At 40.4% G+C, this 13,637-nt stretch overlaps 2 protein-coding genes across 2 annotated transcripts in view; one reads left to right on the top strand and one right to left on the bottom strand.

Moving 5' to 3' along the window:
• Nucleotides 1–374, bottom strand: part of stxbp1b (syntaxin binding protein 1b) — a 47,317-nt gene extending 46,943 nt beyond the window's left edge. The window contains exon 1 of the mRNA XM_063490623.1: nt 249–374. Within this exon, the coding sequence (XP_063346693.1) occupies nt 249–285 (37 nt within the window). The 5' untranslated portion in view covers nt 286–374. The remainder of the gene's footprint in view (nt 1–248) is intronic.
• A 3,897-nt stretch (nt 375–4,271) lies between these two features.
• The window catches only part of niban2b (niban apoptosis regulator 2b), a 33,993-nt gene continuing 24,627 nt past the window's right edge, over nt 4,272–13,637 (top strand). Inside the window, exon 1 of the mRNA XM_063490470.1 lies at nt 4,272–4,541. Within this exon, the coding sequence (XP_063346540.1) occupies nt 4,487–4,541 (55 nt within the window). The 5' untranslated portion in view covers nt 4,272–4,486. The remainder of the gene's footprint in view (nt 4,542–13,637) is intronic.

The following is a 13,637-nucleotide window of genomic DNA, read 5'->3' as shown; positions in this document are numbered from 1 at the left end:
CATCGGACCTGGGCTCCATGCTTTTACACTGACAACACAATAACGGGCAATAACGGCAGAATTTAGCAGAACACCAGCGAACAGTGCAATTAATTCACTGCCTGCGACACTTCACGGCAGATGCTTTGCTCCAGTGATTCCGTGCGTCTTAGCGCACCAACATTTCATTAATAAAAAGCAGCTCGGCCCCACGTTACAACAACAATAAGAATAAAAATAAGAATTAAATAAGAATAAAAAAATCTTACTTTCTCCAACGATGGCTTTTAGTCCCAGCGGTGCCATGATGATCCCGTCAGTGCGCGTCCTGCTCTCCAAAGAAAACCGAGTGGAGCTATTACTACTGTAAAGCTCATCATAGTAAGTAACACCCAGTCGTTCCAGTTAAATTCAAAATAAAAGCCTCCAGTTAGGCGAGCATAGCAAAACAGGCTAAACGGGAGACTGGGAGAGAGAGAGCCTCTCCTGAGGTTTCAAGTCAAATCATGCAGGGGAGCTGGTTTCCTGGTTTCCCTTTAACAAAATACTGAATAGCAAGTGCTCTAAAGTAAGTCAACTAATACATATCGACAACTCCTCCTTCATTCTAGATTTTGGAATAGGTAGAATAAAGTAAACTGAAAATGTGATATCCTGTAAGCTCTAGTTTGCCCCACCAAATAGCTTACAGGAGTGAAACTAACATGAAAATAGTCAAAAAGATGTGATGAGCAGAAAACGCTGAAGTTCGCTGGACTGAACTGCAACATAACTGTAATCTGTTTGGATACTTTTGACTTAAAGGGGCTATATTGCACACCAGGCAATATATAATAATAATAATAATAATAATAATTATTATTATTATTATTATTAGTATTATTATTATTATTATGAAAAATGTAAAGTAGGTGTTTTACTTGTGGATTTAAAAAAATCTAGATTATTAGGTCAAGTTTTGTCCCGAAATTGTCAATTTCCCACAGACTGAAATTTAAGTACTTTTATTTTGAAGGCAGCATAGAACTCTGGAAACCCTCGTCCGCGCCGATCAATTATGAGCCCTTACATGAAAATGAAATAATGGATCGGGGATAATAAATCAGTATCAGGTACATATAATGTGAGTTTATATCTAATGTACATCAAGAGTTACTGAGATGATTATGGTATGATGGCGCACTTAGACACTTCTAGAAAACGGTGACTTTTCATTTTGGTGTCCACGCGAGGGCAGTAGAAGACAAGTCAACACTCTCACGCGTACTCAGTGCAGAGTTACGCGGGATAGTAGAGATGCTGCAGAATATACATTTAAATTGTGAGTTCAAATATACACAAATGTGAGCCAGAAGGACAGAGGAGAGTGAAATGTTTTATTTTGAAAACCAAATAATTTTACGAAACTCTTTATTATTTATTTGTTTTATTTTTATTTGTAAAAATGCAATTTTCTACTGTGCTAACCAACCTTAACCAAATGTTTCACTCACCTTCAGTAATGTAGCTATTCCAGTATTTTGTTTCATCCAGATTATTCGAAACATGTGTTTATATAAGATACTTATCAATTGTTGGTGTAGTGAAAAATATAGTCTAAATCAGGGGTCTCAAATGAGCCGTGGGCCACTGCTGGCACTGTCGTCTCATTGGAGGGCCACTTTAGTGTTCAAGTAACACAAATAAACAAACAAACACCCACAAATATTTCTGAAAATGTTTTGTTTGTTTTTAAAATTCAAATATTATATAAAAAAAAACTGCAAACGTGAACACAGATTCTTTTTCTTCCCTCTTAACTAACTGAAGCCTCTCTGTGTGTGCAGACACTTGGCAGCGCTTCTGCTATTATTTTGTTCGTATTTAACAAAATATGAATGCAGACATAAGTGTACACATTAGTTTGTGCATTGGCGTAACTTTGTGCATTCCCAGATGATTAAACATGCAACTGTTTTGCTGGTAATACCTGAAATGGCATGAAGCCATCAAAGAATTCCAGATTTGAACCCCCTGAGGCCGTACACACACACTTCCAATACTTCAAAATGCTCTTCACTGATGAGATGATTCAGCATATTGCTCATCAAGCAAATCTGTACTCTGCTCAGCAGTTGGGGGATCCAATTAAGACTAGCCCTGACGAAATAGAGGGTTTCTTAGCAATCCTTCTTTATGTGGGCGTTTTCAATTTCCCATGACTGCTGGCACCATGAGTCACGTTTTCATGTGGTAGATGATATCATGCCAAGGAGGTGATTCCAGCTGTTACGCCGCTTCATTTATTTCAATGACAATCAGCAGAGCAACGAGAGTCCTGACCGATTTTACAAAACCTGTCCCCTCTGTGAGATGATTCCAGAGTGGTGTCTCCTGATACCATCCACTTTCACGGGGGGGGGGGCTGGCCGTTTTGTGTGTGATTTTCTTGGGGGGCAGTGTCAATCAGCAGAAGTTAGTTAGTTTGAGAGTGTGTGTCCATGAGATTGGTGAGTTACAAGATATTTCTTGTGTAAGAAGGATAGCCTGTCTGTTTTATCGCTGGACATCTTCCTTTTACACGTTTTATCAATTTTTTTTTTTTTTGCCTGTCCCATTTGGTTCTTTAGCCATCAGAATTATTGTCTGAAGGCCAAGAAAGATGCCCAACTGATTTACTTTACCAAGTGGATCATCACAGCCTTGCCATATTGGTCCATTTGGTTGACCTTTGTTATTATTATTATTTATTTTATTTTATTTCAAGTTGTTACAGACGGGACAGACATGACTGGGGGATAGGAAAGGGAGAGAGAAAGAAAAACAGAGGGGAAGAAGGACCGTAAGAGAAGAAACTAAAAAGAACAAATAAAAAGGAAAACAAGCAAAAAGAGAGCAACACAATAAACACAATGAACATGACACCACAGCAATAACCTAGATAACTGTAACTAACAGTAAATACTAAATATTGAATGTTATTGTGTAGTACGCAACACCGACAGCGCACAAGTAAGAAATGCGTATTTCTGTCCATGTGCGTAATGTGCCATGGGTCACCCCAAGTCCAGCACCCTGAGGCTGTACGCTAAGTGAAAGGAAGGAGGCCGGGGACTGGTGAGTGTCAGCACCACAGTCCAGGACGAGACAACGAACATCCACGAATACATCAGGAAGATGAGCCCAACCGACCGCGTGCTCAGTGAATACCTCAGGCAGCAGAAACCCAAGAAAGAGGAGGAAGAGGAGGAACCATCATGGAAGGACAGGCCCCTGCACGGTATGTACCACCGGCAGATAGAGGAGGTGGCTGACATCCAGAAATCCTACCAGGCTGGACAAAGCTGCACTGAAAGACAGCACAGAGGCACTAATCATGGCAGCACAGGAACTGGAACGCCATAACCAAGTGTCCAGCATAGTATACAGAAACATCTGTGCCGAATATGGACTGGAAGTCCTGAGGTCAAAATAGGAGACGCCCTCCAGCGTGGTGAAGAGTGACCGAGCTAAGATCCTGTGGGCCGAAATGATATTTAACGATAGTTTTAGAGACAGTAACATGTATTCTTCAAACTCATTTTGTAATAAAACTGTATTTTAACATTTTACTGTTTTCCTTCTTCTTATATCTTACATCAAACATTAATGATGGAAACATTTGTTAATTAACAAAAACTGTGTAAAATTACAGAAACAATTATCCTTCAAAGCTTTTCTTGATCTTATGATGTTTTCCATCGAGGCCAAGGAAAAGGAAAATAATAATGGTGATTGTGTTGGCCTCAGGATTTCTTTGTATCATGGCTACAGCCCTGTGGTTACTATTTGTTGCGGTTGGCGAACAAGGTGCATTACCGCCACCTTCTGGACTCAGTCAGTTTATACATCTATATTCTCATATAAATACCACTTGCTCTTAAAAACCCAAATATCGCCCTGCATTCCTTTGTAATATTTCTTTCACCCTTAACTGAACTCTATTTTTCTGTAATTTGAGTATTTGCCTGTATTTACCGCATTCTAACATCACATGTTCAAATGTCTCCTCTTGTCCACAAAATTCATAATTCCCTGTCTCATGCTTATTCATCTTCTTTAGTGTGTTATTTAAACCTGTATGGCCAAACCTCTCTCTTGCTATTGTATCTTCTTCTTTTTTACTCCTTTGACTTCTTCTCCATTGTCCAACTGCTCTATAATAACCTTCTGTGTCCCACAGCGCTGGGGTCTGCTGTTTCCCAACGAGACTTTAACGTAACGTGGCTGCACGGCAGAAGTTCTCCTCCTACTTTAGAGGAGGGTGTGTCTGTCCGAGAAAAAACGCACAGTTCTTACACAGTTTTGAACTTCCTTTCGACAGCTTGGACTTGAGTGTTTGGTACCACCCGTTATTACTGACGCTACAGTCATTTCATGAGCTGACAGGGCTGCTGTGGCAGGAGACACGTCTCTATAGATTTTATTGTTTGTCTTAAAAAGTAGTTGTCGGTCTGACGCAGCGTTAGCCTGGGACGCTTCACTGATCATGGGGGATGTGATTTCTAGTCACCTGGATGAAGGCAAGCGGGAGATTATCACAGGTAAGGAGCGCCGCGGGGTGATTAGTCTGATGAGTGCTGGGTGGTTTGGTTTGGCGTGTTTTCCACTTTGCGTAATTAGGACAATAAGAGGTGCGTTGCCACAGTGTCAGCGTGAGTTCAGCACCTCTTTGTTTACTAACTAAACGGGCTTTTTATCTGCTTCGTTAATAAACCACAAATATCCACGTAGCGCATTGGGCACCGCACCGCTCTTTTTCCTTAGCTGGACCAAACTGTAAGCTCTCTGTCTTTAGGGTTAGGGTTTGTTCTTTGTCGTACTGAAGCACTTCCACGACACCAAAAGAGAAGGAAAAACTGTGGAAACGTAATAGGAAATGGTGTGACCCGTTAAAGCTTGTTACAAATGGGGAGTGCAGCAGATAAAGTACTGCTGATCGTTAGTGGCCCTGCCTCGGACATGTCACAGCCTATGAGGTTTTCTCTAATATGGACTCCTTGCTGTTGAGTATGAAGCAAATTAGCTTAGCTGCTGACATTTTTCAGCAGCACACACGTGTACAGTTGTATCTATTGGACTTCAGTGTCACAGTACTCTTGCCTCGTCCACACAGATGTGTCTCATATACGGGATAAAAGGCATCACTGATGATCTCCTGATGTTCCACTCCTCTTCTGCCCAAGACTGGACGGAAGGTTCCGTTGGACTCTGTGACTTTGCAGTTTGTGTGTTAGGAGTGGAAAGTTCAGGTTTAGCAATTCCTTATTTTTGGCTTGTTTTACCTCAGTTCTCTTTATTTGTGAGGGTTACAGCTGACAGAAGAATGCACAAGTATGTTGTAACTGTTGTTGTTGGTGGTGGTGGGTGGGGTGTTGTTACAATTTCTCCTGAACTGGGCCAGATTTCAGGAACTTCAGTGACTTTTATTACACTCACAAAAAGTATTCATGTTACTGTTTCATTGTTTAGTTGTTGGGACATTTAATTTTCAAAACAACTGACACACATATTTTTGCAGGGTTAGTCCTGACCAGTCCTGACCAGATAGACCAGTGACCTGTACAGGGTTTGGTTTGTACCCAAACTGCAGATCATACTTTCTAGTAGGTTATTTATCTTTTTTTTTTTCCATTTAGAAAATGAAGCAACGTACATAAAATAAAAAAGACCGCACATTAAGGTAGATATTTGGGCTCAGTTTTCTAGACCTGGATTAAAATAGACATGAAACACATCATGTATAATGACTAATTGACGTCGTGGAGCCCTAACATAGATGTAAGTCTGTCTGTGAAGCTCGATTTAAGAGCGTGCTTAAAGTTTTAGAAACGTGTTTAGCGCCATCTCTCCTGTCAGTACAGAACATTACATCTAAGTAACGTTTGGTTGGCTGGTTGGTTGCTGCTGATAGACTTTAATTAGTTGACATAAACTAATTAATAACTGAACCAGTATAATGAGACCTAAACTAAAAATCCGTTAAAGGGTTTCACTTTGTACTACCTTTGGCTGCAACAGTGACATTTATGTTCAAATGAAGGATGAACTGTTCACGTTCAGTCTCTCTCTGGTGAGCTCAGGTAGAGTGAAAGAAAACATGTTTCTACAGTTCAGAACAGTAGCGTCTGTTCCTGTCGCCACAATTAAAACCTTTACTGGGAAAAAGCTTGTGGGAGTCTTTCATCAAAGCACCAACAAACTCTGAAATGAAGAAAAACAAACTTTGTAGCTGCTCCAACCAGTAAGCCTCCAGAAGTATTCAAATATGCAGATGAACTGTTAACTTAGTCTGATACATGTTTCAGTTATATCGTTTGCTGAAGATTGATATTTTACATCGAAGCAAATACCTGCAGCAAACAGGGGTGCAACTAAAGGGGGGCATGGGGTGTACTAGACCATATTTATTTCAAGGTTGTCGTAACATTTTTCAGATTGAAAGAGAAATAATATAAAATCTTAATTAAATTGCTTTAATATTTAAAAATATAGAAGACGGAGTCAAAGCACATTTCTTATGCCTTAGTTTAGATTGTGTATACATCTTATTTAGCTGAGTTTGACCTTTGACTGTACTTGAGATGTTTACTTTAAAAACATTGAGTTTCAGTTTGACATATAAATCCAATCAAAGGAATTAGTTGTTTTTGTTTTTCTGACAGATTAAAGTTAAACTTTTAAACATTGACGTGAAAAAAGTGTGGCGTCTCTTCCTTGGACTGTCCTGGGGTTTTTTGTTTCCTCCCCGTTGCGCACACACAACCTATTTTCCCTGCAGACGTACTGATGGGATTCCTGATCGGTAAACTGTTTACAGCATCACAGACAAGGAAAACTTGGAGTTTCTGACTCCAGCATGTCGGTGCACCACTTGTCAGCTAACTCAAACAGGCCCTTCTCCACACTTTTCTCATTTCTAAAGTGCTTTACAAACCTGAATGTTACAGCCAACAGGTGGATTTTCCCGTATCAGTGCAACTAGCTACACAACAAAACACTTACTGGTTAAGAGAGAGTGAAAGTGGACAGTGTGTCCTTGGTCTTAATATGAAAATGTTGCAGCAAAGTAATCCCCTTAAATGAATCTTTAATTTTCCTTCCCCTGAGCTATTGGGGCGGTTACATTAGTTTATGTTACCTAACTGGTAATGACCGAAACCAACCAACCCAGTGATGTAACACTGTGTACTGAAAGAAGATGGCGCTGAACAGATTTAATACATTTTAACTTTAAGCACTGTAAGATCCAGCTTCACAGACAGTTTTTGTGTCTGTGAAGATGACACAAATGTTTTGCGATAGACCCCTTCAGGGGGACGTAACAGCTTGTTTTTGTTTTTGTTTTTAAAAAAAGTATTTTCTTTTCTTTTTACTAAAAAATGATTTGAGGTTTGATGACTAGTCTGAAGAATTAATTGCAAGTTTTGGCCACAGATTCCCAGAAAGACCAAAGAAAATTTGAGTAATACTAGACTTGGATTTAGCTATAATACATATAGAATCTACAGAGAATGGAGAAAGTTGAAATGTGGGATAAACCTCATTGGTATAGACCTACACACATTCAGTGACCTTTCTATTTTACACTGACTTCCACGCTTGATTTCTGCTTAAAGTTTAGATGGATTACCTAAATCTCAGGAAACGTAGTGAATGCCATGATTGAGGCTAAAGATAATTTTTTCCTTCACTGTCATTACAACTCAGTGTAGCACGTACACGTATCAGATGTGGAATTTGAGGAATGCATGAAAAAACATGTTTCTGTGTGGCTGGATGGAAACCTTAGCACACTGAGAAGCTGAGTCCTGTTATTGAAAACTGAGGAGTGGCCTCTGATACCACACGGTTTAAAAGCAAGACTGGATTAGTAACAAATTATTTACATTTATATTTTGGAGTGTGAGCCTGCATGTAAAAAGAAAGTCTTTGTGAATATGGCCAGCTACTTATGTGTTGTTGTTTTTTTTTTGAGCAAAACACTGAAACTGACTGTAACAGTTAGAGAAATGAAACTCATCAGTTAGTGTCCTGGTTGAATGCCTCTTTGTTTTAACATTCAGTCAGGATGCCTGAAGATACTGACTGTTATTATTGGGCATTGAGTTGTCAGCACTTAACTGGTATTATGACATGTGAAAATGAAAGTGACATAGCTGCTAACAGACTGTAGTTAGAGAAAACTGAACTATTGCTGACTGAGTGGGTTGTCTGGGGTGGGTTATGGACACATGAAGAACCAGGCAGCAGGAGAATCATAGTTTCACTGAGCAGAGTCTCCAGAATATGGATTACTAATCCAAGATGTCTCTCATGATATCATCCCGCACCTCAGTTCATTGACTAAACCCAATCCTGGGCTTCTCTGTTTTTGCCCTCCAACCTACTTCTGCATGGGGGAACCTTAATCTGGAAGTCCCAAGGTGAAAATGGGAGAAGCCCCCTAGGCTGGTGGAGAATGGCCGACCTAAGGTCCTGTGGGACTTGCAGATACAGATGGCTAACCAACCTGACATAGTAGTGGTGGACAAGCAGAAGAAAACGGACGTAGTGATTGATGTAGCGATACTGAATGACAACAACATCAGGAAGAGGGAACACAAGAAGCTGGAGAAGTACCAAGAGCTCAGAGAAGAGCTTGGGAAGAATGGAGGGTGAAGGTAACAGTGGTCCCAGTGGTAATCAGAGCACTCGGTGCAGTGGCTCCAGCAGATCCCGGGAACAACATCGGAGATCTCTGTCTAGGAGAGCGCAGTCCTAGGAACAGCTAAGATACTGTGCAGGGCCCTCAAGCTCCCAGGTCTCTGGTAGAGGACCCGAGCTTGAAGGACAGACCGCCCGCAGGGACGAGAAGGTGAATTTTTTTTTTTAATATTTACACATATATGTATGTCAAAGTAGGTTTGAGAGAGAGCTCAAACGTTCATTTTCACTTCACTTGTGAAAACTCTCTAATTGTACCGGTCAGTGTCTTCACTGAGGATAAAATGAGCTTCTTGTTTAAAACCAAGAGGTATCTCACTGAAGAATGGACACTATTGGTTGGGTCTATTTGCTCCAGTTATCACAGTCAGTGTTTCAGTGTTTTGCTTAATGAAGACTTTGTTTTTACATGGATGAATGCAGAGCTTTGCTTGGTCTATGACTGAGTGAAACCGGAAATCCCCCCCCTCCCCCTCCCCTTGTCCCTGGCTCTGTGAAATCTCTAACCTCTGACCTGTATCTTCCTGTTGCCTGGTGACATGTGGTCCTCTCACCTTCAGCATATACCCAACTAAGCGCACAGGTGATTGTTTTAAACAGGTTTGATAAAATGAGAAATACTTATTTCAAAGTTAACTTCTCCTCAATAGAAATATATGACATGGCCAGTAAGAAGTCGACAGAACTCATTCTATCCATGTTTTGACAGACGCCAACAAAATTATGACAGTTAAAGCAGCAATGAAAGGGCCCTCACAGCCTGTGAACAGCCAGTGTGCTGCAGGTTGAGTCACACAGTCACATGGCTGATTCAGTGACACATCACTTCCTCACTAACTGCTCTTTGAGTGCTTGGAGCAGAAAAGCGCTGATATAAGAGACAGTCTGTTTACAACTGACCATTTACCTTCTGTGCCCACTAGGTGGCAATATAGAATACCCACTAACTATATGACATACTGATACATATTGAGTGGAACCATCAATTAAAATGTCGCATAGATTGGATCATGATTATAACCTACTGTGTTTCTTTTTGACAGTAGGTGGAGCTATAAACATGACCTAATATTGGCACATAGATATCTCCAGTCTCTGTCTTCCATCAGGAATTTGGGAGTCTGGGATAGATTCCCAAAAGTTGAATCTGGACGTAACATTTTCTCAGTTGACATATACAAGTGACTTCTTGGATGAGTGATGAAAAGTTTCTCCCCATGAAAATGCTACATCCAGATGAACGGACTTAACTTTTTTGAGGTTTTCTTAACTGGATGATTCAACGTGCCATTTGGGCAGATTGAACAATGTTCAGTTGAGATATACGATATCTTCTCCTGTGGCGAATTATTTCACAAAAATTCAAAAGCTTCACAATTTAACATCACCAAGGTCTTTAGACTGTACTCATCAAAGATCATGTTAATCTGATGAAATCCCTGGGAGTCTGTCCAAGTACAATTTGAAAATTACTGCCAAAATTATACTTTAAATTCAAAATAGCTTACTTTCTTTTGGGTTTGGAGTTTAGCTCCAAGAGATGTTTTGTACATCTTGAGACATTACATGAAGCTGCAAGATTTCACAGTTGAAACGTAGAGCCATTTTGTAATATTCAATGACCAGAGCCATAAAACCTGAGAGCCTTTAACACGCTGCACGTGTCTGCCAAATTTCATGACTTTTCAAGCTTCCCAAACCCCTCAAAAACTGCTTCCTGTTTCATGGCGAATCCCCAGCCACCAGAGCACGCCAGTAAATGACAATTTTCGACACTGAAACATCATCAAGTTCTGATGTGTATTCAGACTGTTTCTGAGGTGGACGTGCTCAACCTGGAAGGAGCAGTAGGTGACAGCTTCCCTGTTGTCACCATGTGGTGCTTCAACTATTGATCAGAACTGGCATATTAATCTGTTCATGGCCAGACTCATCACAACTGAGAATTTTGGGAGAGATCGGACAATGTGTCTTTGAGTTACAGCTGTTTCGTGCTTACTGGCAAAGTTTCTCCAGTAAGCACGCCAATAAATCGCCATTCTGCCCCGGTAGCGCCCTTTGGCGAAAAGTTTTGAACATAAAGTAAGACATTCTCTTGGAGGCTTTTTTGACCACATTTTAGGCTGCTCAGGCCAACCACCTTAAAACTGTTCCTTAACATGTAAAGAGACTTTCCTGTTCCCATCAGGTGCTACTGTGATGTCAAATACTGCAGTCGAAATGTGTTCAGGGATGGACCCGATCACACTTTTGGTTCAAATTGGACAATGTATGTGTTAGGGATGCAACCATTCAACTAATTTAATTGACACATTCTTTGCTTCGATGCTTCGTGTACTGCAACGGTCTATAGTGCGCCATTGTCACCATGGAAATGCGAGCGATTCACCCATGTTTGTGACTAAACTAGACCTGCAGTACAAACGTATTCAGCAGTCATGTGTAAAAGTCTGACAGGCTGAGCTCAGGTAGAGCTTTTTCCAAAAGCTTTCATAACATTTTTCAGATTGAAAGTGAAATAATATAAAATATTGCGTTAATTAAAGTGCGTTAATATTTAAAAATATAAAAATAAAAGCTTTTCATGAGTTGATAACAACAAACATGGGCTGGTAAAACTCTGGGCCAGTGACCTGAGGCTTGTTAGGTAACACACTGAATTATTATTAATATTAATTCAAATCTGAACCATCATAATTACCTGTTTTCAGCAATACAAAAATGTGTCATCGAAGCTCAGGCCAAACTTTAAAATGCTGATATTCTCGCTTTTCTTCATCGCAGGCTTACAGACACAAACTCCTCACACAAACATGCACAAACACTCATGAACACACACCAAACCAAAACACTGCATGAACGCTTTTCATCTCCTGTTAATGTCAGAAAGCCTTCCAAGAACACAGAGTAAAGGTACATTTTCTGTACCTTAGTTTAGATGGCACACGTCTTCTTTTATTTGACTTTGACCTTTCACTGTATATGAGAGTATTTTGATATTTTTGTAGTTAAGAAATTGTTTTCCAGGTTTCCAGCTTAGCCAGGATATTCTCTTCATTCAACCAGCTGTTCTAAAAACTGCCTGAAAAGCATCCAGCATGCTGCAGCAAGAAGCCCCATCTGATTTCAAAGACTGTTTCACCGAGTACCGTATTTGGTTCTCAGACTACATGCTTAATTGTGGTTCCTGGGCCATTTAAAAGTAGAGTGGAAGGCAGAGCCTTCAGCTTTCTTCTGTGGAACCAGCAAACAGACTCACTCCGTGTCTGGGACGGCTGTAGCTCAGGGAGTAGAGCACGTCATTTTGTTATGGCCACTCCCCTTTTTGTATACTCAGTAGGGTTACCCCCTGCAGAGGTTCAGTGATGGAGAGGGTAGTTAATTTGATTGGCTTACACCAGGGTAGAGGCTTCGGGATGGTTTAAATAGGCCTACTCTCTCCCTCCAGGAGGGCACCTCCAGGTTTATGTTTGTTTTCTAGTTGCACTACTGGTAATGTATACTTTTGGCTGGATCAGATGAACCTGAACCTTTAGTGATGATGAAGGGGCCTTTCTCGGATCATTTGACTCATGTGACTGCAGAAAATGATCTCTATGATACCTAGAACAGAAATTTTGTAAAATGTGATTTAAAATAAAAATCTATAAAGAACATAGAAAATATGACAATGAAATGGAAAACTGTTTGTTTGTTTTTTGTTTTTTTAAGGGGGGAGCAAGATGATCATTAATTGTTAATCAGTCTCCAAGTACTTGCTTATTGTGTTTTCTGGGGCTTTCTGTGTAATATTAAAGGGTCTTTACACTCTAAATCTGCTGCGTAGATGTCGCCAACTTTGGCCTATGAGCTCCATCCAAATTGTAAAGCATGCTTCCACTGGACTCTAGAGCAGTGGCGACATTTCTCTGGAGCGAGGAATCTAACTTCTCCGTCTGGCAAATTGATGGACGAGTCTAGGTTTAGCGGTTGCCAGGGGAACAGTACTTGTCTAACTGCACTGTGCCAAGTGTAAAGTTTGGAGGGGGGTTGTTTGTGAGGAGTTGCTACTTAGTTTCATTGAAAGGAACTGGTAATGCTTCAGCATACCAAAACATTTTAAACAATTTCATGCTCCCAAATTTGTGGAGCTAGTTTGATGATGGGCCCTTTTTGTTCCAACATGACTCTGCGCTGGTGCACAAACTCCATGACGACATGAGTGAGTGACTTTGGTGTGGAAGAACTGGCCTGAATGGAGTCCTATTCTTAACCCAGTAGAAAACCTTTGGAATAAATTGGATCAGAGATTGCCAACCAGACGTTCTCATCAAACAAGAGTGTCCAACTTCACAAATGCGCCTCGTGAAAGTTTATTCAAAATTCCCATATTCGCACTTCTAAACCTTGAGGAAAGCGTTACAGGAAGAGTTATACGGTTCAAATTCCTTAAGCCCCTGCTGATTCTGTAAGTTTGCCCAATAACAAAGAAATGTTCAGTTCATAATTTCAATGGTGGGTTTATTTGAACAGTGAGAGACAGAACCATAACAAAAAATCCCCAAAAAAATGCACTTCAATTTACACATTAATCTGCAGTTTCATGAAGGAAATAAGTATTTGACCCCTTTGAAAACGTGCTTTAGTACTAGGTGCCAACAAAGGTTTTACCAATCACAGAGGTCAGACTTGTCTTGTAGTTGGCCAAAGGTTTTGCACACATCTCAGGGTGGATTTTGTCTCACTCCTATCTGCAGATCTCCAAGTCATTAATGATTTCACTGAGTCAGAACATTAACGCTATCTGAATGTGCCCAGCACTGCAAGTATGCCGTCATAAATCAGGTTTTATATATTAAATATTTCTTCCCAGAAACTCCCGAGAGCAGCACCAGAAAAGGTGGCCAACAGTTCCTTCCATTTCTTTGTATTTATCACACAATGAAGAAGTAGAC

This window comes from Pelmatolapia mariae, linkage group LG12 (genome assembly GCF_036321145.2).
Source record: "Pelmatolapia mariae isolate MD_Pm_ZW linkage group LG12, Pm_UMD_F_2, whole genome shotgun sequence".
Lineage (NCBI taxonomy): Eukaryota > Metazoa > Chordata > Actinopteri > Cichliformes > Cichlidae > Pelmatolapia > Pelmatolapia mariae.
Note: the sequence above shows the minus strand (reverse complement) of the source record. Positions and strands in the feature narration are given on the sequence as shown.